The sequence below is a fragment of the Eleutherodactylus coqui genome, chromosome 2 (assembly GCF_035609145.1).
Source record: "Eleutherodactylus coqui strain aEleCoq1 chromosome 2, aEleCoq1.hap1, whole genome shotgun sequence".
Taxonomy (NCBI): domain Eukaryota; kingdom Metazoa; phylum Chordata; class Amphibia; order Anura; family Eleutherodactylidae; genus Eleutherodactylus; species Eleutherodactylus coqui.
In genome coordinates, this window is record NC_089838.1 from 311,357,325 (window position 1) to 311,381,630 (window position 24,306).

Below are 24,306 nucleotides of genomic sequence, written 5' to 3' on the forward strand. Positions count from 1 at the left end.
TTTGGATACATCTTTTTGAACAGTTTTTATTCAATTTGTTGGGTAAGAAGGGATAACAAAAAAACCTGTGCTCAGCATGCATGATAAATATTATGTTTTCATAATTCAGACTTTTGTGAACACAAAGATACCAAATATGTGGGTTTTATTGTTAAAATGTTTTATGAGAAAAATTGGAAAACTTAATATTTTTGCATTTCTTTTGCGGCTTAAAAAACTATATTAAACTTATTTGTACATTTTCTTTAGTCCCCACACGGGGCTTGAACTGGTGATTATTTGGTCATTCGTACTATATACTGCAATACTTCAGTATATTGATGCAGTCATAGCTGGGTCTTTGAGCCTTAGGGGGCCTTTAAAGTTTCTCTTCCCCATAGAAGGAGATCAGTACTATGAATGAAACATTACAGGCTCTGTTGGAGATTTAGCATTGAGACCCAACAGCTTGAATTTATGCCTCTGCGCTGCCACATACATCTGGTAGCAGCTTGTCTCCAGAGAACAAAAGGATCAGGCAGTTCAGATCCAAGTTCTTGATGCTTAACTCCCCTGACATCTGCCATTGAGGGAGATTTAGGAGGCCCTCCTACACATTAGATGAGTGTTGGGACCCACCACAATCAGCGAGTTCGGCCACCTTAAGCTAGGTGCTCTGTGCAGCACCTTCTGTTGATGACATCTCCTGCTTGTGATGAACCATTTAATGCTAAAATAATGAAATTATACAATATGCCAATAAATATACCTCACAGTACCCACGTAGCACTGTATAATCAATAAACTGAGTGGGCACTATCCTACCAAAAGTAATTGGGCACGTGAGCAAAAAAAGTCGTATTTATTTGTTAATACTTAGTAGGGCCCCTTTTGGCCCTAATGACATTTGATACTTTCCGAGCATACTTTCTACTAACACTGATACACTTCAGCTGGTATTTCCCTCCATTCATCCTGTAAACATCTGGTGAGTTCTCTCAATGAAGATGCATCAGCCCGGCTACAATAGTGCAAAGAGTATTATCATTGGACGTCCAAGCAATGGAAGAATGTTCTATAGATTGAACGTTACTCAATCTTCACAATCAGATGGACATACCTGGGTGTAGAGGAGGCCTGGGGAACACCTTCTGCCTGAGTGTGTTGTGCCAACAGTTAAGTATGGCAGAGGTTCCGTTCGTTACGGTCTGGGGATGTTTTATGTGGCATGGTCTTGGTCAGTTGGTTGTAGTGACAAGAACCATGAACATGGAGGTGACCCTGACATTCCAGACAATAATGTGCTGTTGAGAATGTGGCGATACTCTGGGAATGGTCGGCCATACTTTCAACAAGACAACGCACCTTGTACCAAATCCAACCCTGTTTATGTTGGTTTGAGTATATGGATGTTCTATGATCGGACCAACCTGTAAAGAATCCCAACCTGAACCCTACTGGACATCTCTGGGATAAACTGAAATGTCGGGTCAGGAAATATGAACAGCATCCGTCTTCTTTGAGAGAACTCACCAGATGTTTGCAGGATGAATGTAGGGAAATACTAGCTAAAGTGTATCAGACGTTAGTATAAAGTATGCTGCGGAGAGTATGCTACAATAAATTAATTAGTCACTATACACTGTAAGGCCAATCCTGGTAGTCCATCCTCAGATTGCTTGAATGCTCAACTCCGTCAAAGGTTTTTCCCAGCAATCAACCTGAAAAATCTAAAGTAACTAGTGGACATCTCTACTGATAAGAGACAGACTTGAGGGTGTCTCTTTGTAGTCTGTTAAAACCCATAAATAGAATTGTGTTTCCCCAATCTTGCCGAAAATTGCAGACATAGGCATCAATAAATAATCACATTTTATAAATTGTAGGTACTCGATGTGCTATTGCGTGGTGCCTCCATGAGGAGGAATACCTCTGTAATATGGCAGGCAATGACTTGGCACCCAATGAGGTTAACATTAGTTGAGACTGTAATCACTTTGTTTTTAATTCCAGGACATACATTGCAAGGTTTGGACATGCCGTTATCTAACACAATGAGTTTTTGTTCTGTCATATGGATAACCTTGCTGCCAAGTCTTTGCCAGCCACAGCTAACAAGTGAATATGTTCATCTGACAAATGGAGGAAGCCAGGGTAAATGCACATACACGTTTGTCGTGCCACACCAGAAAATTACTGGAGCTGTTTGCGTTAGCACAGCTAAGTTCCCCGAAGCTTTTGGAGTGAATAGAAGTGAAGTCGAAGAGTTAAAACAGGAGCTTAGTCGTCAACATGCCGAAATAGAGAAGATTAAAAGGCTGGTAGACGTGGACCATGAGGTAGCCAATGAGATGGACCATCTCCACAGAGAGAGCAGGAATATGGGGTCCCGTCTCACTCACCTACACGTGCAGTTCCTCCATGAAGTTCTTCAGAAGAAGAATAACTCAACGGAAGGATTTCAGGGAGAAGCTAAAGCACTCAATACCACTTCTGAAGTCCTCACCTTGGCTTCCAAATACAAAGATCTTCAAGAAAAGTATACCTTTCTAACTTCTTTAATCAACAACCAGAGTCTTATCATTGCACGCTTAGAAGAGCAATGTCTACAAAGCTTTGGTAGACAGCAAACTGACCAGGTAAGGACTTTAACAGTCACTTCTAGTGTGCTGCTAGAAAATACCCATAACCAATGACTTGTAAATAACAGAAGACACTTCTGCCAGTATGTGTGGGTACCTTGTTCTTCAGTAGATGATTGATTCATTGGAAGGTGGCCCCCATAAGTTTTCATATCATGGTACCCTAGCAGAAGTCAACACAGGAAGTAACGAGGTGCAGCCTAATAAATCGGTAGCATAGGGAGTTATCCTTTGAGAACATATCCCAAACTGACTCTTCTTTGTAAGCTGGGTATCAAAAAGATGGCAGTATAAAAGGTAGGGTCCAATGCAGCAGCTGTTTACCTATTGTATCACTGACTGGTTTGGCTTTTGGCTACTCTTGAGTGCTGCTCTAAGAGATCTCTGTTTTTTCATCCTTTAACCCCTTTTTGAGGGACATGCCCTTTGGTGCGGGGAACGCTAGGTCGTTTTCCGAGGAGGAGAAGTCTTAGTGTAGTGACAGCAGACTCCGGCACCGAAGTAGGATACCAGAGGAACAGGCAAGAATGTAGTCAGAAAAACAGGCCAAGGTCAGGGCAGGCGGACTTCGTGCAATACAGGAAATCAGAAATTTAGTGTAAGCGGCAATCAGGCAAAGCGTAGTTGGAAAATAGGCTGAGGTTTGGACAGGCAGAGTTCGGGAAAGCTGGGTATGCAGGCATAGGTCAAGGATCATTTGGATCCTTTTGATCAGACACCTTCCATTTGGGGGAGGTGCCTTAAATAACCTGGGAATGACTGGGATAGGCTGGAGATAGGAAAGCAGGGTGCACGCACTGGCCCTGTAAGAAGAGGGCCAAACAAGCATGTGCTCCCTGTGAGCATAGGCACAGATGAAATGGTAGTGCAGAATCTGTTGCACAGAAGAAGGGGACCAGGAGGATGCCTATGGACACAGGTGAGAGCTCCATTGACCGCAGCTGGCAGGTATAACATAGGGCATTTTAAATTTGAAATACGTGTATACTGGGCGTAGCTATAGGTGGTGTATACATTGCAGTGGCACCGGGTCTCTGGTCTAAAGACCCTCTCATAAGAAGACATCACTCTTATAAATGTCACATAGTACCTGTTACCGATATTTATATTGAGGCCCAGGTGCCTCTGGACTTCTTAATGTCCCTGTTCCCTATTGACCTTGCTTCTAGCACGGAGAGTATGATGAGGAAGCAGAAGACAACCGAATGTAATGACAACCATGAGTGGTTGTCACCAAGCATTTGAGACCAATAAACAGAAAGAGACTATTACAAGACTTTTCTGTTATTTTAGGGGAAATGTGCTTTAAATATCAGGTCATTTATTTTTTTCAGACATCAAGTGACTCACAGTCAACCAGTAGGACTTTCAGCAACTCCTCAGAAGGAAAAAAGAAACAAAATCGTGATACTCATGGGGAGCAAACAGAAGAAACGGCAATCAAGAAGGAAATACCCCCAACTGAAGCAACCAAGACAACGTCCCAAGCCCCAGTTCTCAAAACCGAGTCCTCCCAATCAGAAGGTGCCTCAGTTATGTTGACAATTTTATCAAATATAATGGACAGTAAGCAAGAAAACACAATATAATATCATTAATATAAAAACAGTCAAATCATAATACTTTAATTACATTAAAAAAATAGTCATGTTGGGGATTCCAACTGGTGAATATTGATCCTTCATCTTCTTCCCAAACAGGACCATGGGCAGATTGCTATGAAGCCTATTTGGCAGGTCAGAAGTCCAGTGGAATCTATCTTCTGAAACCACATAACAGCAACCAAATCATGCAGGCCTGGTGTGACCAAGAGACCAGTGAAGGCGGGTGGACGGTGATGCAAAGACGACAGGATGGATCAACCAACTTCTTTAAAACTTGGCAGAACTACAAAGTGAGAGCAACTTCACTTTTGAAACATTTTCCCCACTTTTTAAAGACCACCAGGTTGTACAGAACCATAATATGATGTCCATGCAGGTACACAGGGCTCTTACTGAACCTCTGTATGCATTCGATTTCATATGAAGGTCTACAAAAGTTTTTGCTGTTAAATTCCATATGAATCTGACAGTTAAAAAAAGTTGCATGGTCCATCTTGATTCCATATGGATGGAGATGTTCTCCCCTAGAAGTATTGTTTCTATGGGAGAATGTCTGTACACATGGCATCTGATGAATCTTGCACAGTAGAACATGCTGAGTCTGTAAGGTGGCCATAATAGTTGAGCCATTAAAAGGATTATGCCAAGAGGGCATCCCCTGTTCATATGCTCACGTGCCATCCTTGTAGTTACAGGACATTCCTTTGAATGGCCATCCAGTAATACTATATTTTTCTTCAAGCACCTGTTGCATGGGAAATGTTTCACTGGCCATGGCTCCTTCTGGTAAAATCAGCAATTTGTTGTGTATCTTGGCACAATCTTTTTAAAGTGGCCTTAGATGTAATGATGATCCTAAAAGAGGCCCTGTCTACATAGCTTTTCAGCTGTGACCCCGCTAACTCAAATGCAGCTTTTCTTTTGTTTGCCCTCCTCCTTGTTCTCTCGCACTGGTCTCCTGTAGGTTCAGGAGCCAGCGCTGTGAATCTGTCAAATTGGTGGTTTCCTCCACTACTTGTCACTGGGAGACGTCAGGTTTCCTCCACCTACCAACGAGTATGAGACGCTATGCTGAAGTCAAAGTAGTTGTTTGCTTTGGACACCCCCTTTCCATAGGTCCTTCAAGGGCATGTAATAAGACCTATTAGCCAGTGTTCCTTCAAAGATTCGTCCAAGAAAACCACTTTGCATTTGGCCACCTAATGATGTAAGTTCACCATGTGGTAACAGCTGATCTCGGGAAGTCCCATTAACTACTCCGACTCCTGCGAGCCTAGATTCTTTTCAACTTTTGTTGTTCTATTACTGTTGCATTTTTCCGAAGAATTCACGTTTTCTATTTTCCCTAATTGTTCTCTTCCCTTTGTTACACAGCATGGATTTGGTAATGTGGACAATGAATACTGGTTGGGTCTTGAGAATATTTATTGGTTGACTAAACAAGGAAGCTACACACTTCTAATCCTCATGGATGACTGGCAAGGTAGACAAGTCAGTGCTGAGTATGACCAGTTTCGTATAGAACCGGAGAGCGACTTCTACCGGTTGCGACTAGGACAATACCGCGGTACAGCTGGTGACTCCCTCTCCTGGCACAATGATAAACAGTTTAGCACTTTGGACAAAGATCGGGACTCCTATTCAGGTGAGAATGGCAGAAATTTGGTTTTACTTAAAAAGAATTAATTGTGTTTATGGTGAAAGCCTTAAATCATTAAGTGGTTGTTCTAGTTTGGAACTTTTCAAGTAGCCTGCGCTGTGAGATTATATAGCAGTGATGGCGAACCTTTTAGAAACCGAGTGCCCAAATTGTAACCCAAAAGCCACTTATTTATCGCAAAGTGGCAACACTTCAGGGGGCGGGGCTTATCACTACGTATGATTTTACTGCCGTCATTATAAAAAGGACAGGGCTGTTTCAAAATAGACAAGGTGTGGCTTTTGACTTGTTTTTGGAAGCGGAAATGCTGCTGAATTTGCCACGGAAATTTCCATTGAGGACATTCTGCAGCATTTCCGCCACGTGTAAACATCCCCCAGTAGTAATAGTGATTCCCACAGTGGCCTCAGCAGGAATAGTGACCCCCATAGTGGCCTTAGCAGTAATAGTGACCCCCACAGTAATAATAGTGACCTCCACTGTAGCCCCAGTACTAATAATGATCCCCACAGTGGTTTTAGTAGTAATAGTTTCCCCCACAGTGACCCCAGTAGTAATAGTGACTCCCTCAGCGGCCCCGGTAGTAATAGTGACCCCCACAGTAGCCCCACTAGTAATAATGACCCACACAGCAGCCCCAGTACTAATAGTGACCCCCACAGCTGCCCCAGTAGTAATAGTGACCCCCACAGCAGCCCCAGTATTAATAGTGACCCCCACAGAAGCCCCAGTAATCATAGTGACCCCCACAGCGGCCCGGTATAGGGGGCACTATTACTAATAAAATCACCTATATCAGCCCCAGTAGCAATAGTGCCCCCCACCCCCCGCTTTCCCCGAGACCCATATACTTACCCCCTCCTCCTCAGGAAAGTGCCGCTGCTCCTATGCTCGGCACTGCTGCTGGCGCTGGACCCAGGTGCACACTGTGACATAAGCATGTACTTCCAGACGCCTCCTCCCCTCTGCTCTCGCGGAACCAAGGAGATGTCATGGAAGGAGAAGCCCGGGTGCACACTGACGTCACAGTGTGCACCGGAATCAGCGTCACTGAGTGAATACCGGCAGGAGAGCCACGGCCCCCTGGCCAGTATTCACTGCCATGGTGAGCAACTGCCGGCGTACGTGCCAGCAGGGAGGGCTCTGCGTGCCACAGGTTTGCCACCACTGTTATATAGTGTGACATATAGGTAAATATACTCAACCATTAATGTGGTAGGATGGGTTCATCTTATTGGCCAACCATATGAAAAAGACTGTAAAAAGTTAATTCTGCGCATGTTTTTGCCAAAGGAATTATTTTGGTCATTTCTAACTATTGCTTTCACATCTCTCCCTGAAGGTAATTGTGCCCATTTCCAGAAAGGAGGTTGGTGGTATAATATGTGTGCCCATTCCAACCTGAACGGAGTATGGTACCGTGGTGGTCATTATCGCAGCCGCTACCAGGATGGAGTCTATTGGGCCGAGTTCCGAGGTGGGGCTTACTCTCTGAAGAAGGTCTCCATGCTTCTAAAACCCAATAAACAATGACCTATTTAAACCTGCCAAAAAGTATCAGCACATCAAGTTCAACCCTGCATTTTCTTACATCTAATCCAGATGTTACAAAGGAAAAAAAAACAATCCTGACTCCTCCATGTCGTTAGTCTGTCTATTCCATGGATTACAGATAATGGTGGAAACATTCTATTTCCATTTCGGAAAATATCCAACTCTTTCTACAGGTTGCATCATTACTGCTTTTTTTGCCAGAATGTTCTTTACTGCTCTAATTGTAAATAATCCTTTCTACAACAGAAGATGGTCATGGTTAGTAACATTGAAAAAGACAATCTTCATCCCATTCAAATATTATCTTTTTGTGTTGATCCAGAAGAAGAAAGACCCTTTGACATATATTGTCCTCATACATAAGGAGTAGAAATGCTTTCTAATTCGAAATATGAAGATTAAACACCCCGACTTAGTTTTCCTTAACAAAGGCTCATTCACATTGGCGTAAGCAGTTTCAGTCTGTGTATTCAAGGACCAAAAATCGCCTATTTCCTGTGTATTTTAGCCCTTCTGCTGAGTTTGTGTATGTATGTGGGCAAAAAATATTATTTTGACATTCAAATACGCCGTGAATTAGCAGAGAAAGGCTTTAAGCAGATAAAACCAGTCATAGTGTGGCTGGAGGAAAGAAAACCTCCAAGGTTGCTCAGGTCTGGGTCCATTGCAAAGTAAGCCATGATCCACTCAGTCCCAGATTGAGGTCCATGGAGAGACCTGTGAGAGTGAGTTCTTGCCAACTGAACATCTACAAACCGGACAACGGTGGGCGGCGCCCTAGGTTGACACCCTGGTTGGGTATAATGTGATGGACTTTATGCTATATGATAAGGCGCTAGGCTTGCGTTGGTAGACAGGACCAAGTCTATGTTATGTAGTGCCCAGACGGCCAGGGACTTGTATGTATTCGTGTACACGCTAATGAAGTAACAACAGTGTGAAGACGGTATTATGTTTGCTGTTGATTTACCCCCCAAAAAGGAAGGATTTATCAAGTTTTACTAAACTTCTGGCCTGGCTGTGGTTTACTGGTGTGCGACCATCCATCTTTTGGATAAAAGCTGGCGATCCAATAAGCTAACAACCCCCAAGTTGTCACATCACCAAAATAGGACACGCTGCGGTTTTTTTACGTGACCGAAAAAAAATCACATGAAAAATCCCCATATGCGAATGAACCAATTGAAATCAATGGGTTCTATTCACTGGGTATTACGCTGCGTATAACGCCCGTGTGAATGAGCTCTAACACTCTACTACAAATAACATCCCTTTAGAATTCTTTTAGTGAAGTGGCTGTCATCAAATCCTCATCTGTAGAGAGTTCCATACTGCTCTTACAGTAAAGAATCCCTTCATGTGTGATTTTTCTTTCCCTTGATGCTATAGAGGCTTCCATACTGTGTCCACTGACTTGGGTATAAAAATACCTTTAGCCGGAACTTTGTAATATGTTTATACACATAAAATCTCTTGTATAACTTTTCGTCCTGTATGTTTCTCCTACGTGGGCAGAAACCTCTATACTATAACACAAGAGAATCTACACTCAGGAGAACATCTCCTAGATCTGACATTTGAGACATACTCTAATGTCTGTCTCCCTCTTCCTTGCCATAATCTCCCACTCCGGTGATTTTTTTCATTCATTATGCAGCTATTCCCCCTCAATATATATGTCAGCTAGTGTTACCTTGGAAAACCAAAAAGGGAAATATTGTGCTACAAAAGCCAAATATATGTAAAATCTAAATCTTTATGGATTACCACAAAATATAAAAGCATTTACAGCCCAATAAATATGACAGACCTCAAAGTGTCACAATTAGAGATGAGCGAGTATACTCGCTAAGGCACATTACTCGAGCGAGTGGTGATGGCAAAATCCATAGAGGAGTTTAAAAGGGGACTTGATGTCTTTCTGGAGAAGAAGGATATTATAGGTTATAAATCTTAGGTTAATTGTTAATCCGGGTATACAAGCGGGTAGGAACTATTAGGGGTTGATCCAGGGAACAGTCTGATTGCCATTAGGGAGTCGGGAAGGAATTTTTCCCCCAAAAGGGCTAATTGACTTCTGGCCTTGGGGTTTTTTGCCTTCCTCTGGATCAACACAGTAGGATAGACAGGCTGGACTAGATGGACAATGTCTTCATTCGGCCTTACATACTATGTTACTATGTTAGCCGAGTATCTCCCCGCTCGTCTCTAAAGATTCGGGGGCTGACGCGGGTGAGAGGTGAGTTGCGGCGGGGAGCGGGGGGAAGAGAGAGATCTCCCCTCCGTTCCTCCCCGCGCTCCCCCCGCCCCCCGAATCTTTAGAGACGAGCGGGGAGATACTCCCCCGATAATGTGCCTTACCGAGTATACTCGCTCATCTCTAGTCACAATGCATAATGTTATCCATATAGCATATTAGGCTGCTGTAATATCTGCGGTGGGAGTTCCCTTTTTCTGCTCCATTCGGGGAATCCCTATGGCCAAACAGGTTCATCTTATGGCAGAACCAAAAAGAGCCAAATGGACTCTATTGACTATAGTGGGATCCATTCGGTTTTTTCTCAGCTGCCCGGCATTTTACCGGGAAAAAAAAGTTACATTCAGCGCTATTTCTTTTGTGCCGGATCTGTGAGGGAACCTCCGAATGGAGATTCCTTCCGGTGCAGGTGTGAACCCGGCCTTAAAAACATAAAAGAAAAATGCATACAAAGTAACACAAAAGCAATACTTAACCCACAAGTGAAATCAGGGATCCGTAATGGACGGTAGCGCTGACATATTTTTGGGAGTCAGACGGAGGCGGCAAACCCCGAAATGTACATCCGGACTGCAGTCCATTATGGATCCCTGATTTCATTTGTGGGTAAAGTATTGCTTTTGTGTTATTTTTGTTATTTTGTATGCACTTTATGTTCTTAATAGACCGAAGCATATCGATAGCATTATGCATTGTGACACTCTGAGGTCTGTCATATTTATGGGGCTGTAGTCTTCTGTGGCCCTTTGCCACAAAATATAAAAGCATTAAAAAGAGATAATCAATAAAGATTAATATTTGAAAAATATTTTCCGTTTGTAATACAATATTTCTCTTTTTTTCGTTTTTTCTGTATTTTGCTGCCGGTATATATAATAGAGCTATTGCGTGTTTTGTTTATGCCGTCTGAAACTAGACAGATTCTCAGTCTGTGTGGTGCTGTTACATGGATTTACCACAAAAACTGCCTATAGGGAGATACAGGCACTTCTGTCACAGTTACTGATGATGATCACACAGCTATAATAGAGGAGATCACTGCTCATCCTTCTGACTATACTTATGGTCTGTAGCTTATTTAGAATATAGAAAGTAATGATAATTATCATATACTGTTCCTCCAGTGGGCAGAAATGGTATAGCCTCTAGCTAATGCTGTGCTGATGCATTCTGGGATTGATGTGAAAGTGAAACCAATAATCTCACCATCAAGAGGTGCCGGATAAGCATCAGACATACTTCATGACACCACAAAAGTACGAGTGCTAATGTTGACATTGGCCAAATTATATGTGTGTCTAGAGCGGGGGTGTTAAACTCATTTTCACCGAGGGTCACATCAGCATTATGGTTGCCATAAAAGGGTCTCATTCACACAGTTGTACTTGCGCTTCGTATTACACATATAACAAGGACAGCCTAAACCAGATTGATTTGCAGGGTATTCAGACATGCGTTTTTCACTCGTGTATTTTAAGCGTGTGCCGAATCTCCTATTTCAATCCGTGTAACGAGCCGAAATTGTCCATTATAGGATTATTCACACTGCCATAGGCGCAACTACGCTCCATAGAACGGAGCGTAGTTGCACCTGAACGAGGGGAATCCCTTTACCTTCCCTGGCAGTTCAACCTCCGTGCCAGAGTGCAGGAGTATGAAAAAAGAGGCGGGAGGACAGCGGCTGCCCAATCTTCCTATTGGACAAGTTCTATCTTTTCCCGGCCGTACACATCACGGCCGGGTAAAGAGCTGGTGAAAACGAAACCAGTGAAATCCCATAGAGATCAGTGATTTTGTTTTGTCCCGTTATACCGCTGTGATTATCAGGGCCATATAAAGGGAGAAAACCGCGCTTGTCTGTAACCGCTCGAAGGCAGGAGAAATCTACGGGACCTTCTTGTGATTTTTTTGGCGCATGTGAAAAATGCAGTGAATATGCACGCCCAAAATCACAAGAAGGTCCAAATACACTCCTTACCACGGCTGTGGCGCTCTTTGCACTATGATGGGGTTTCTTCCCTTCCACCTTTTTAGCGCTGAGCTTTCTTCCTTGGCGGGTGGCTAGGGTGCTCAGAATCCAAGATGGCACCCGCTCTCTGTGCTGGCGCCACCCCTCTGCCAACTGCTGTCTGCATTCTCCAGGGAAAGTGGAGAGTGTGTCTGGACCTCGTGGGCCACATGAAATGTCAGATTCGGCCTCTTTAGTTTAGGTCCATATATTTAATGCGACGCGTTTCAGCATTAAACAAGTCTGCCTTTTTAAAGCAATGCATGAAATTAAAAAGCACATACTTCTATACATTCCAAGTAACTCCCATTGGTGGCGCCCATCCCAGGGCACACCGTGTTGTCATTCTCGGGGAGGGGAATACTCCTCTCTTGCGTGAATATGACACGTGACCAGTAACTGGAACGCAGCATCCGTTCCATCTTTATTAAAAACTTTATGAAGCGTGTCACCAGTCAACAGAGACTTTCTCTATGCTTGCTGGGGCCAGAATACCATGTCGATTCTGATTAACCCTTTCCAATCCAATTTGTATCCTGGTTTTTCTAGGGGGCTTACTCTTTTTTTGCTGTTATACAATGGCGCTATCTGCTGGCTAAAGCCAGTACTGCATGAGGTGACACATTGGATAGGCTCCGACAGCAGAGAGGCTGGCAATATACAGTAAGAGAACCCCGACGGGCGTCTTCCAACATCAGAGCTGCACAGCCTTAAATCATAATGTCTTCAGAGGTCAGACAGTGGATTGGAATGGGTTAAATGGTCTAGAAATGGCCTTGGAAAGCCTCTATAAAATCATACTAAACATGCATATTACAAATAAAACATGCACAATCACCAACCAGTATTGATATTAAAAGAAAAGTGTTTTGCAAAATTGATAACTATAAATTAGATAATAAATCAATAAATGGATGTTATAAGTGTCTAGTGTGTAATAAGAAATATCTGGATATAAAAAAAATGTTTTTAAGATACCTATTCTAAAAGTAGATCTAAAAATCTATTATCTATGCAACGTACCTCAGAATATTTTATAATATACTACAGTATTTATATTATTTCTAGTACTTCGTTCATTCCACAATATCCAGTACATTTCTTTGTCTCACTTCTGCAATGGATCCAGATGTGAGATGTTCCAGCGGAGCGATGCTAAGTGTTCTAGAGTCACAGTTGTGTTGTTCGCCAGTCACAGTTGTGTTGTTCTAGAGTCACAGTTGTGTTGTTCGCCAAAGTGCCTGGACACACTATGTTTAGGGAAATCATTTTTGCTGTTCATTCGATGCTTGTTGATGCGAGGGCGTCGTTTATTCATGGTGCGACCCACGTATTTCTTACCACACGGACATTCCACCATGTATACAATGTTTCCAGTGTCGCAGGTTAATGGGTATTGTTTCATCCCCTTCCTGGATTTCTTTTCTTTTGTGCATTATTAGTGGGCAGCACTTGCATCTTTTTTTGTTGCATTTGTATACCCCCATGGATAATTTATTCCCTACTGTGTTAAGCCTGGTTTAGACACAACGATAATCGTTGTACGCCTTTAAGCGCAAGGTGATCGCTCAAACGTTTAGAGTTCACTTTGCACTCTGAGAGGGGGATTCAGAAGACAAGCGGGGTCGCTTATCTTCTGCATCCAGCTGTTCTCCGCTCGGAACTCCCAGCTGTTATACAGCTGAGCACTCCAAGTGGGGGATGCAAAAGACAAGCGGGGCCGCTTGTCTTCTGCTTCCAGCTGTTCCCCGCTCGGAGTGCCCGCCTGTTATAGAGCCAAGCGCTCCGAGTGGGGGATGCAGAAGACAAGCGGGACCGCTTATCTTCTGCATCCAGCTGTTCTCTGCTCGGAGCACGCGGCTGTTATAATTTGATTCTGGGGTCCTTGAATAATTCTTTTTCGTAATACCCCATATAGAGGTTAGCGAACGACGGAGTGAACTTACTCCCCATTGGTTAGTCCCTTCTTTTGTACAAAATTGTCTATAAGATGATGTAGATTCTTCATGGTTTCTTTGGTGGGCTCCCCTTTTATAAGTTTACTATATAACTCCCCCCCCCCCCTTTATCAGCCCTTTCTATGTGGGCTTTCTATGTAGGAAACCTTGGCTTAGCGGTTCTGCTAGTTGAGTTGCTACCAAAAAGTTAAGTGGTATTCCAGTCTAAGACATTGGATAAGTGATAACTACTAGAAGGCTGGGAGTCCAGCTGCTGACTTTCAGAATGTGGAGAAATGTAAATATTTTTTTCCTGTGTCAAGTTAACAGGTGGAAGTTGTACGATGCATGTGAGGGGAGATTCAAAGTTTAAATCCCCATGATAACACTTCCTGTCTGTGCGTCTTGCAGCTCATAGGGATAATGGAGCATATTTATTATGTGCTGGGCCCCAGATTTCTGGTGCATGAAACTCCCCAATTATGACACACTTCATAATTTGTGACTCTTGGCCTCTTTTTATGCTGACCCCTGCCATGTTTCAAAAATGTGCGGGGCTAGCCAAAAAGGGGGTGTGGCCTTAAGGGTTCATCAGATTTACCATAATGTACACTAGAAACTGACAGCTCATAGCTGGTGTAGATTTCAGTCTGGCGCACGGAGGTACCCCCCCCCCCCCTCCCTCACAGCCTGACGATAAATCACACTCTTCACACGTTTGTTGTAAAACTTATATTCTTATTTTCTATTAACAAAAATATTTGCAAAAACAGCAGAACATTTAACTTTCTTAAGGCAGAGAAATGACAACGGACGCTGTAAGGAAATGTGGAAAGGAGCAAGAAGAACCTCGTGAAGTAGGAACGGAGGCTGCATGGGTACTGCAAGGATACTGAAAATCCACAGAATAAGGCACTGAAGACAATAACGTGTGAGCCCTCACTAATCGCATGAATAACAATCCCGTATATCACATGTAGACGATGTGATGGATTCCCTCCCGTTACTAGCAGGAACATAAAGGTTGTAAGGCAGCAGAATTATGACTATTTCTAGCGCTTGCCCTTTAAATCCATCAGCAGGATGCAGGGTGCTGGTTATGGTAGTCTGCATTCCACCATCTGCTGGCGAGTTGATGCAAGGATTATTATGGTCATATCAAGTGATGGCATATCTGTACAATATGGGAAAGGGGTGGGGGAAGGAAGAAAAACAGGGAAGGGGAGGAAAAATACGGAATGGAAGGAAGGAGGGCAGGAAGGAAGGGAGAAAAGGAATGGAAGGAAAGGGGGGGAAAAAAGTAGGAAGGAAGGAATAAAGTAACAGAGGAAGGAAGAGGAATCAAAGAATGAAGGAGGGAAGGAAGGAAAGTAAAAGAAGGAAAAAGGAAGGGAAGAAAATAAATGGAGGAAAATAGGGAAGGAAGTTCAGAAAAAAGATGGAAGGGAAGGAAAGGAGGAAAGGAAGGGAGGAAAGTAGAGAAAAGAAGCAGAAGGGAAGCAAATAATAAAGTAGGGAAGGAAGGAAGTAAAGGGAAGAGAAGAAAGGAAAGGAAAAAAGGAAGGGATGAAAGAAGGGAAGGCAAGGAAAAGAAACAAAAAGAAAAGGAAGAAAATAAATGGAAGAAAATAGAGACGGATGGACAGAAAAAAGATAGAAGGGAAGGAAGGGAGGAAAGTAGAGAAAGGAAGCAGAAGGGAAGCAAAGAATAAGGGAAGGAAAGGAAAAAAGGAAGGGATGAAAGAAGGAAAGGAAGTATGATAGGAAGGAAAGGAAGGGAAGGGAGGAAAGGATAGGAAAGAGAAGGCAGGAAGGAACTGCTCCTGCCCTTGAGGGTTATACAGAATCTTGTCCCTGTCTCAAGCGAGCAGTCGGATCCGCATCAGTCCTAGAGATACGCCAGCACTTGGAAACCCCTTTAGGCCGCCTGCACATGGCCGGTTGGATGCCAAATGCAGGATCCTGCAGCAGAATCCGACCCTGTCCCTGGCCGGTGGCCCTCGCATACTTTTCCGAGGTCTTAATAATCTGTGCTGCGGATGTGCCGGCCGGTGCACATGTGCAGTACAGATTATGCTGTGGTGTCGCTAGGCGATGATTGCAGAAGGGCCGCAGATCGGACGACTTCCACTGACTTGAATGGAAGCCACCCGCATGGAATCTGCACAGAATCGCGCCATGCTGCAATTCCTCCTCCGCAAGCAGAAAATTGAACATGATTTCCGCTTGGGTAGAGGGAATCACGTTTTGCCATAGCATGCTATGAGCGATATTTGCTGCAGAATCCGGAGGCGGACGTGTACCGCGGACTCCGCAATGCAAATCCGCCCGTGTGCAGCCGGCCAAAATCACTCCATGGCTTCCCTGCTGTATCACTGGGACATTCCTGTTAGTAGCAGGAGTGGTTCCAATAACCGGTATATATTAGGGATCGGTCATCGATGTGATGCTAGTGTAGGTGCTCTCAGGTAACATGACACATTATCAGCTGTTGGCTCTATGGTAAATATACATCCATGATGGCCGTCTCACTTGGACTCTAGCTGTCGTTGCTGTCGCTCTCGTCCTCATCGGATTCCCGTATGTCGTCCAGGATGAGGTCATCGAGATCACACTGCGTCAGGCTGCCCTGGCTGAGACATGTAGCCACCGTTGACCCAGTGCTTACGTGCAGCATGCTGGGGTACAGCACTTTGGGATAGTTATGTTTGGCCCTGCTCCTGGGATGGACGCACTCGAGGCCGGGAATGTAGGGCTCTGTGTGTAGATAGAAAGGGGTTAATGTCCATATATTCATGAAAGCGGACAATCCTCACTAATATCTTATTTCAAAGACATGAGACAACATAGAGGGTCTTGGATTTTAAATGACACTTAAACCGCGGCTCCAGCCCTGGTTTTATAATACGTCCATTGGCGGATATTATCCCACTTTATTAGAGACCCCCGTCTAGTAGCGCGTTGGACTCTTTTGGTCTTCAGACTCGCAGCAGCTCGTTGTGGTGTAGATTCCACCAGGTGATGAAATCATTCTGCAGGAATATATCGGCCCCCGTGGACAGGAAGCTGCTTGTAATTGCTGCAGATTAGATGAAGGCTGACATGTTCTGAGCCATCAAATAGTCCACAGTGATCTCCAAAGTCTTGCCGAATTAATAATTCATATTTATTTATTTTCATTCATTTGCTTATATTAACCACTTAGTGAAAAGCCATACGTGTTTCTACGGCGGTCACTAAAAGACCATTGACGTGGCTGCTGTAAATACACGGTGGCCTAGTCGAAGGCCAGCATGGCAGCCGCATGTCGGCAACAGCTGACGGCCGGGCTCCTGCACTAACAGCCAGGAGAGGAAAAACCTCTGGTACTGACCGTTTAACCTGTACATACCTTGATCAACAGTGATTGCAGCATGCAATCAGGTGAAGGTGGGAAGGGGCTTCCAGATTGGCCAGGCAGCTGAGCTGTCAAAGATGCACTACACTGCACTACATAAGTAGTGCAGTGCAGTATACCAGCCATTGCATCTTCAAGTCCCTTGAGGGACAAAAATAAACGTGTAAAAACAATTAAATAAAGTTTTTTTTTTTTTTAAATTCTTCCCTACATACCCCTTTTATTATGGGAAAAAAAAAATTAACTATTATTTATCATTGCATTCATAGTGACTCAAATTAACATTCAAATATTATGTCTGTTATCCCCCATGGTGAAAGGCGCTGAAATGAAAATTAAAAAAAAACAAAACAAGCATCCCATAACGGTACCAAAGGAAACTAGAAGTCATCCTGGAAAAATCAAGACCTCACAAGTTTTCTCTTTTTTTCATCCACTAGAAAAGAATGACTAAAAACTAAACAATACATTATATGTACCCCAAAGTGGTACCACTAACAGATGGAACGCAAACTACAAAAAACAAGCCCTCAAGTAGTCATGTTGGAAAAAATGAGACGTTAGGGCTCTTGGAACGCAACAATGTAAAAACAAAAAGAAGCTGCCTGGTTATGAGGCCAGACTCACATGGGCGTATTTGTGCATTAAATTTTGTGAAGGGGGCACGGAGGGGCAAAATACGCCGGTCACTAAAGGGCTAAATTCATACTATAAACGTGCAACCAAACCTCAGCCTAGTAGCAGGAGAAGGGCAGTGATGCTCGACAATATACACTGAACGCTTCGACCTCACTTGACCTTCCTCAAGGGTACATCTGTGGCCGAGTGCCGTCATAACTATGCCAGCACTCCGATGCCACTGCTATGATGGAAGAGAGGAAAAAAATAAATAAGTATGAATTACTAATTCTGCAAGACTTTGGAGAGCGCTGTGGATTCTGTGATTGGCTGGGATAAGTCCTCCTCACATATGAAGTAGGTGGAGTACGGAACGTACGTGGTACAACTAGGACATGTTCTGACCAGCCTGACAGGAAGGGGTCATCGATTCACGCTGCTTGTGCCAAATTCTACCCCTCCCATCAGCACGGCACAACAAATACCTGGATTCACTGACCAGGAGATGTTTTTTTTGCTGCATACTGATCCAATTTTTGAGCTCTTTTGCCCACAGGAGTCTCTCCTTTCTTTTCAATGGAGCTGGTCATCTGCTGTTATGGCGCATCCGTGATAAGTAATGGCGAGTTGTGCATTTGGACAAGTTAGCTGGAGTATCAGCGCTGTATTCAGCTGCAGTTTGACTGTACAGAATGATTCCGGACATCCTCCTCTGACCCCTTCCAGTGACGAGTTGTTTCCATCTACAGTATCCCCTTTCACTCAATGTTTTTTCTCAGTTACACCATTCTCGGTATACACCGCTGCACCAGAAAACCCCACGAGCTCGGCAGTGGAATCCCGGCCCCACCAAAAATTTGGTATCTTTGCATCCATAAAAGTCCGAACTATCAAAGTAAAGCTTTATAAACCTGCACAGGGAATGGCCTCATAAAAAAGAAGAAAAAACTCAGAATTGAACTTTTTTGGTCACGCTGTCCCCCCAAAAAAATCAAATAGAAAACGTTCAAAAAAGTCACAAATACCAAACAGGGCGTCCCGCAAAAAAATAAGCCTTCACACAAATAAATCGACTGAAAAATAACATTTTATGGCAGTCAGACAGTGGCGACGGAAAGTGATTTTTTTTCTCCCCAAAGATATATATATTTTTTAAAATCAGTATAGCAAAACGATGTAACTTTGGTATCGCAGTAATCATACTGACTTAAGGAATAAAGTTATCAGGTCATTTTTGCCACAATGTGTACGCCGTAGTAACAAGACCCCCTCTAAAGATGGCGGAATTGCGTTTTTTTTACATTTCACTTCACATGGAAGGTTTCCTAGTAAATTATGTACATTAAATAGTACCATTAACCATTTCCAATCCAAATTGTATCCTGGTTTTTTTAGGGGGGGGGGGGCTTACTCTTTTTCTGCCGTTATACAACGACACTGTCTGCTGGCTAAAGCCAGTACTACATGAGGTGACACGTTGGATAGGCTCCGACAGCAGAGAGGCTGGTAATATACAGGAAGAGAACCCCGACGGACGTCCTCAAACATCGGAGCTGTACGGCCTTAAATCATAATATCTTCAGATTGGAAAGGGTTAAACAAATATAACTTGTCCTACAAAAAACAAGCCCCCTTGTAGTGAACGGAAAAATAAAATATTTAGGATTTTTTGAAAGTGAGGAGGAAAAAAACGAAAAGGAAAAGAAAAAGGGCCGCGTCCTTAAGGGGTTAAATGTGAGTCATGAGTGTTTCAAATCGGAAGTAACCTTGTGTGTATATATATATATATATATATATATATATATATATATATATATATATATATATATATATATATATATATATATATATATATATATATATATATATATATATATATATTGTAGATATAGGCACATATATTTTTTTCTTTCTCCAGTTTAGCTTTCTCACCGTAGGACTAAGATGATTTCGGACCACTTCCAGCTCCCCCCTCAGCATCACTACATGTTACCTAGTATATCATTATAGTAATGAACGGCTTCTTTTTACCTCTTCGGTTATAACAATTTTCTCCAAAGCAGCTGTGAGGGTTTCGGGTTCGTTGGCCTCTAGTCCGGCGGGGAGGAAGGATGTGAATGGGTAACACTGGGGAGCCGCACATGTAACATGGGCACGAAAGCCCCATCTGTGCAAAACCTCTGCAAATGGAAGGAGATACGGAAGATTATGCTCAAGAATAAGGCCAAGTTGGGCGGTACAGGAGCCAATCAAACTCTTTCTCTAACTCTTTTGAGATATCATCTGTTGGCAGGCCATATATACCACCACTAGCAGTATATACACTCAGAAGCCGCTATACGTCTATTATCAGGAAGGGTTCCACCTCACAACAACCCACATTCTACATTCTTCCCGGAGCCATGGGTTGTTCTGGTCTGTGCTGACATGTCTGATTTAATAAATACTCGTATTCCCCATAGAATAACAATTCTGGAGCATCTTTCTTTAGAATTCTGTGATGTGCCGTTATTCTGTTAGTCCTCCGAAAATTTCTGAATAAATTAACAACTGGGTGTGGCCAACTGGAAGCGTGTCCAGGGTCGGCATCAGCACCCAGCAAACCCGGCAGGTGCCCACTGAGTCAGGGTGGCCAATTCCATGGGTCACAGGGGAGCTCGGGCTGCTGGACCCGGCACAGTTCTTGGCCCCTTGATATTAATTTGAAGTGTGTTCAATTTCAAAAAGTCAGACTATACTCCCTTCCTGTGTCGCTCCCCAGCTGATGGCAGTTGGTGCCGTTCTCTGCTGACGTCCGCATTGTGTGATCATGTGACAAACAGAAGATCGCTGCAGTTGATCCCCAGTCTCAGTGTTAGTGAGGCCAGGAATGATCACGCTTCACAAAAGTCAGCGGGGGACAACGGCACCGACTACCAGCAGCCAGAGAGCAATATAGGAGAGGAGTATATACTGTTTTTATATTATAACATACAAGGAGACATTTGGGGCATTATTTTTCAAAGAAGGCAAATAAAGACATTATTTCTGACTGGGGCATTATTTTTCAGAGGGGGCAAAGAGGGCATCATTTCTAAAATGGGAAAAAATGAGGCCATTACTTCTGAATGGGGTAAGGGGCGCATTATTCATAAACAGGGACACGGGGAATTATTTCTGAAAGGGAGCAAAATGGGACATTTTTTGTGAAAAGAGGCATTATTAGTGAATGGGGACAAAAGTAGGTATTATTACTCCGTCTGGACATAAGGAAGGCATTATGGCTAAGTGAGGGCACTTTTACTGTGTGTAAGTCAATAAAAGCAGCACTTAATAAGAGACAGTACTATGGTATGGGGTACTACAGGTGGCATATTATTACTATCTTGGGTACTATCGAAAAGAGGGTTGTGTAATGGAGTAGATAATGTAGGGAGGTGATGGAAAAGTGAGGAGCCAAAGATGTATGTGTGTCAAATTCCACAGAGATAAGTTGTGGCCGGGAAAAGTTGTCATGGCGGCCTGGCAAGAAACAGAAGAAAAGGGAAACGGAACAACTCCATTAAGAGAGGAAATCAACTGTGATCACTGGATATAATGATACTGTAATCAATTATATGGTTTCCAAAGCACCTGTGTAGAGCTGGTATCTACCATTACATGGTCACTGCATGTGCTGTTCTAGATTGACTGCCACAAGTGTCGTGACACACTGCATAGGCACCCACCGAGACTCTGTCGCCCAAGGGCCCGCATAGACCTGGAGCCCGCCCTGGGTGTGTCTAAACACTTTCTAACACTGACCACTGACACATACCCATTTGACAGGAGGAACAGAAACAGCTAGTTGTCAATTCATTTATTATTTACTTACCTTTCCAGGATGAATAACAGAGGAATAGCACAACAGGAATTATAAAAAGAGATGCTCCAGAATTGGTATTTCATGGAGAATAGAAGTATTTACTAAAACACACAAGTCAGGTCCTCTTTAACCCTTTCCAATCCACTGTCTGACGTCTGAAGACATTCTGATTGAAGGCTGTACAGCTCCGATGTTGGAAGACGTCCGGCAGGGTATTCTTACTGTATATTACTGGCCGCTCAGTTGTCGGGGGCCTCTCCAGCATGTCCCATTCCACAGTACTGGCTCTAGCCAGCAGATGGCGCCATTGTATAATGGCAGAAAGAGAGAACCCCCTAGGAAACCATGAATCTAAAATTGGATTGCAAAGGGTTAAAAATGACTCTCCACACCATAGTGTTTTTAGGTCCAAAATTCTGCACGCATTAATGCCATCTGCAACTGAGGCTCTGATAGATTTCTGTTGGTCAGCTCCATCCTTGGAGCCAAACAATGAAAATATTGGAACTGCACATGCTAGAGCCAAATGGCATCAAATGGACCCCATTGACTATAATGGGGTTCGTTCAGCTTCCGGTATTCTGACATGAATGTGAGTAGACCCTAATATATTTCTAGAGTGGTTAGAGGTCTTTTTCTGATACCGATCGATCTCCGAAGGCTTGAAATAGACGGTGTGTATATATATATATATATATATATATATATATATATATATATATATATTTTGTAGTAGAGTAGTAGAGTGAGAGGTGACGTGTGGGACGGAAGGTACATATCACGAAGACTACTAGTCTGCCTACTACTAGGTGAGGTAGATTCTCCTCAGTATATTCACATAGTGGTGAGGTAGATTCTCTTCAGTTTATACATGTAGAGGCGAGTTAGATTCTCTTCAGTATATATACACATAGAGGTGAGGTAGATTCTCCTCAGTATGTACACATAGAGGTGAGGTAGATTCTCCTCAGTATATACACATAGAGGTGAGGTAGATTCTCCTCAGCATATTCACATAGTGGTGAGGTAGATTCTCCTCAGTATATTCACATAGAGGTAAGGTAGATTCTCTTCAGTATATTCACATAGTGGTGAGGTAGATTCTCCTCAGTATATACACATAGAGGTGAGGGAGATTCTCCTCAGTATATTCACATAGTGGTGAGGTGGATTCTCTTCATTATATACACATGGTGGTAAAGTAGATTCTCCTCAGTATATACACAGAGATGTGATGTAGATTCTCCTCAGTATATTCACATAGAGGTGAGGTAGATTCTCCTCAGTATATTCACATAGAGGTGAGGTAGATTCTCCTCAGTATATACACATAGAGGTGAGGTAGATTCTCTTCAGTATATACACATAGAGGTGAGGTAGATTCTCCTCAGTATATTCACATAGAGGTAAGGTAGATTCTCTTCAGTATATTCACATAGTGGTGAGGTAGATTCTCCTCAGTATATACACATAGAGGTGAGGTAGATTCTCTTCAGTATATATACACATAGAGGTGAGGTAGATTCTCCTCAGTATGTACACATAGAGGTGAGGTAGATTCTCCTCAGTATATACACATAGAGGTGAGGTAGATTCTCCTCAGCATATTCACATAGTGGTGAGGTAGATTCTCCTCAGTATGTACACATAGAGGTGAGGTAGATTCTCCTCAGTATATACACATAGAGGTGAGGTAGATTCTCCTCAGCATATTCACATAGTGGTGAGGTAGATTCTCCTCAGTATATTCACATAGAGGTAAGGTAGATTCTCTTCAGTATATTCACATAGTGGTGAGGTAGATTCTCCTCAGTATATACACATAGAGGTGAGGTAGATTCTCCTCAGTATATACACATAGAAGTGAGGGAGATTCTCCTCAGTATATTCACATAGTGGTGAGGTGGATTCTCTTCATTATATACACATGGTGGTAAAGTAGATTCTCCTCAGTATATACACATAGAGGTGAGGTAGATTCTCCTCAGTATATACACATAGAGGTGAGGTAGATTCTCTTCAGTATATACACATAGAGGTGAGGTAGATTCTCCTCAGTATATTCACATAGAGGTAAGGTAGATTCTCTTCAGTATATTCACATAGTGGTGAGGTAGATTCTCCTCAGTATATACACATAGAGGTGAGGTAGATTCTCCTCAGTATATACACATAGAAGTGAGGGAGATTCTCCTCAGTATATTCACATAGTGGTGAGGTGGATTCTCTTCATTATATACACATGGTGGTAAAGTAGATTCTCCTCAGTCTATACACATAGAGGTGAGGTAGATTCTCCTCAGTATATACACATAGAGGTGAGGTAGATTCTCTTCAGTATATACACATAGAGGTGAGGTAGATTCTCCTCAGTATATTCACATAGTGGTGAGGTGGATTCTCTTCATTATATACACATGGTGGTAAAGTAGATTCTCCTCAGTATATACACAGAGATGTGATGTAGATTCTCCTCAGTATATTCACATAGAGGTGAGGTAGATTCTCCTCAGTATATTCACATAGAGGTGAGGTAGATTCTCTTCAGTATATACACATAGAGGTGAGGTAGATTCTCCTCAGTATATACACATAGAGGTGAGGGAGATTCTCCTCAGTATATACACATAGAGGTGAGGTAGATTCTCCTCAGTATATACACAGAGAGGTGAGGGAGATTCTCCTCAGTATATACACATAGAGTGAGGTAGATTCTCCTCAGTATATACTGTAGTAGACTGAGAGGTAAAGTGTGGGACGGAAGGTACATATCACGAAGACTACTAGCACCTGTGATGTAAACCCG

The 24,306-nt window shown here is 43.0% G+C and overlaps 2 protein-coding genes across 3 annotated transcripts in view; one reads left to right on the forward strand and one right to left on the reverse strand.

Moving 5' to 3' along the window:
- The first annotated feature begins 1,997 nt into the window (after positions 1-1,997).
- Positions 1,998-8,874, forward strand: ANGPTL6 (angiopoietin like 6). The gene is made up of 5 exons (XM_066590066.1): positions 1,998-2,618; positions 3,956-4,145; positions 4,322-4,515; positions 5,600-5,870; positions 7,228-8,874. The coding sequence occupies exons 1-5, from the start codon at positions 2,016-2,018 to the stop codon at positions 7,416-7,418; spliced, it is 1,449 nt and encodes a 482-aa protein (XP_066446163.1). The 5' UTR covers positions 1,998-2,015; the 3' UTR covers positions 7,419-8,874.
- A 5,484-nt stretch (positions 8,875-14,358) lies between these two features.
- Positions 14,359-24,306, reverse strand: part of SHFL (shiftless antiviral inhibitor of ribosomal frameshifting) — a 40,310-nt gene continuing 30,362 nt past the window's right edge. For both annotated transcript variants that reach the window (XM_066593555.1, XM_066593554.1), the window contains 2 exons: positions 19,688-19,836; positions 14,359-16,398 (listed from right to left, as the gene is read on the reverse strand). In XM_066593555.1, the coding sequence (XP_066449652.1) occupies positions 16,181-16,398; positions 19,688-19,836 (367 nt within the window). In that variant the 3' untranslated portion in view covers positions 14,359-16,180. The remainder of the gene's footprint in view (positions 16,399-19,687; positions 19,837-24,306) is intronic.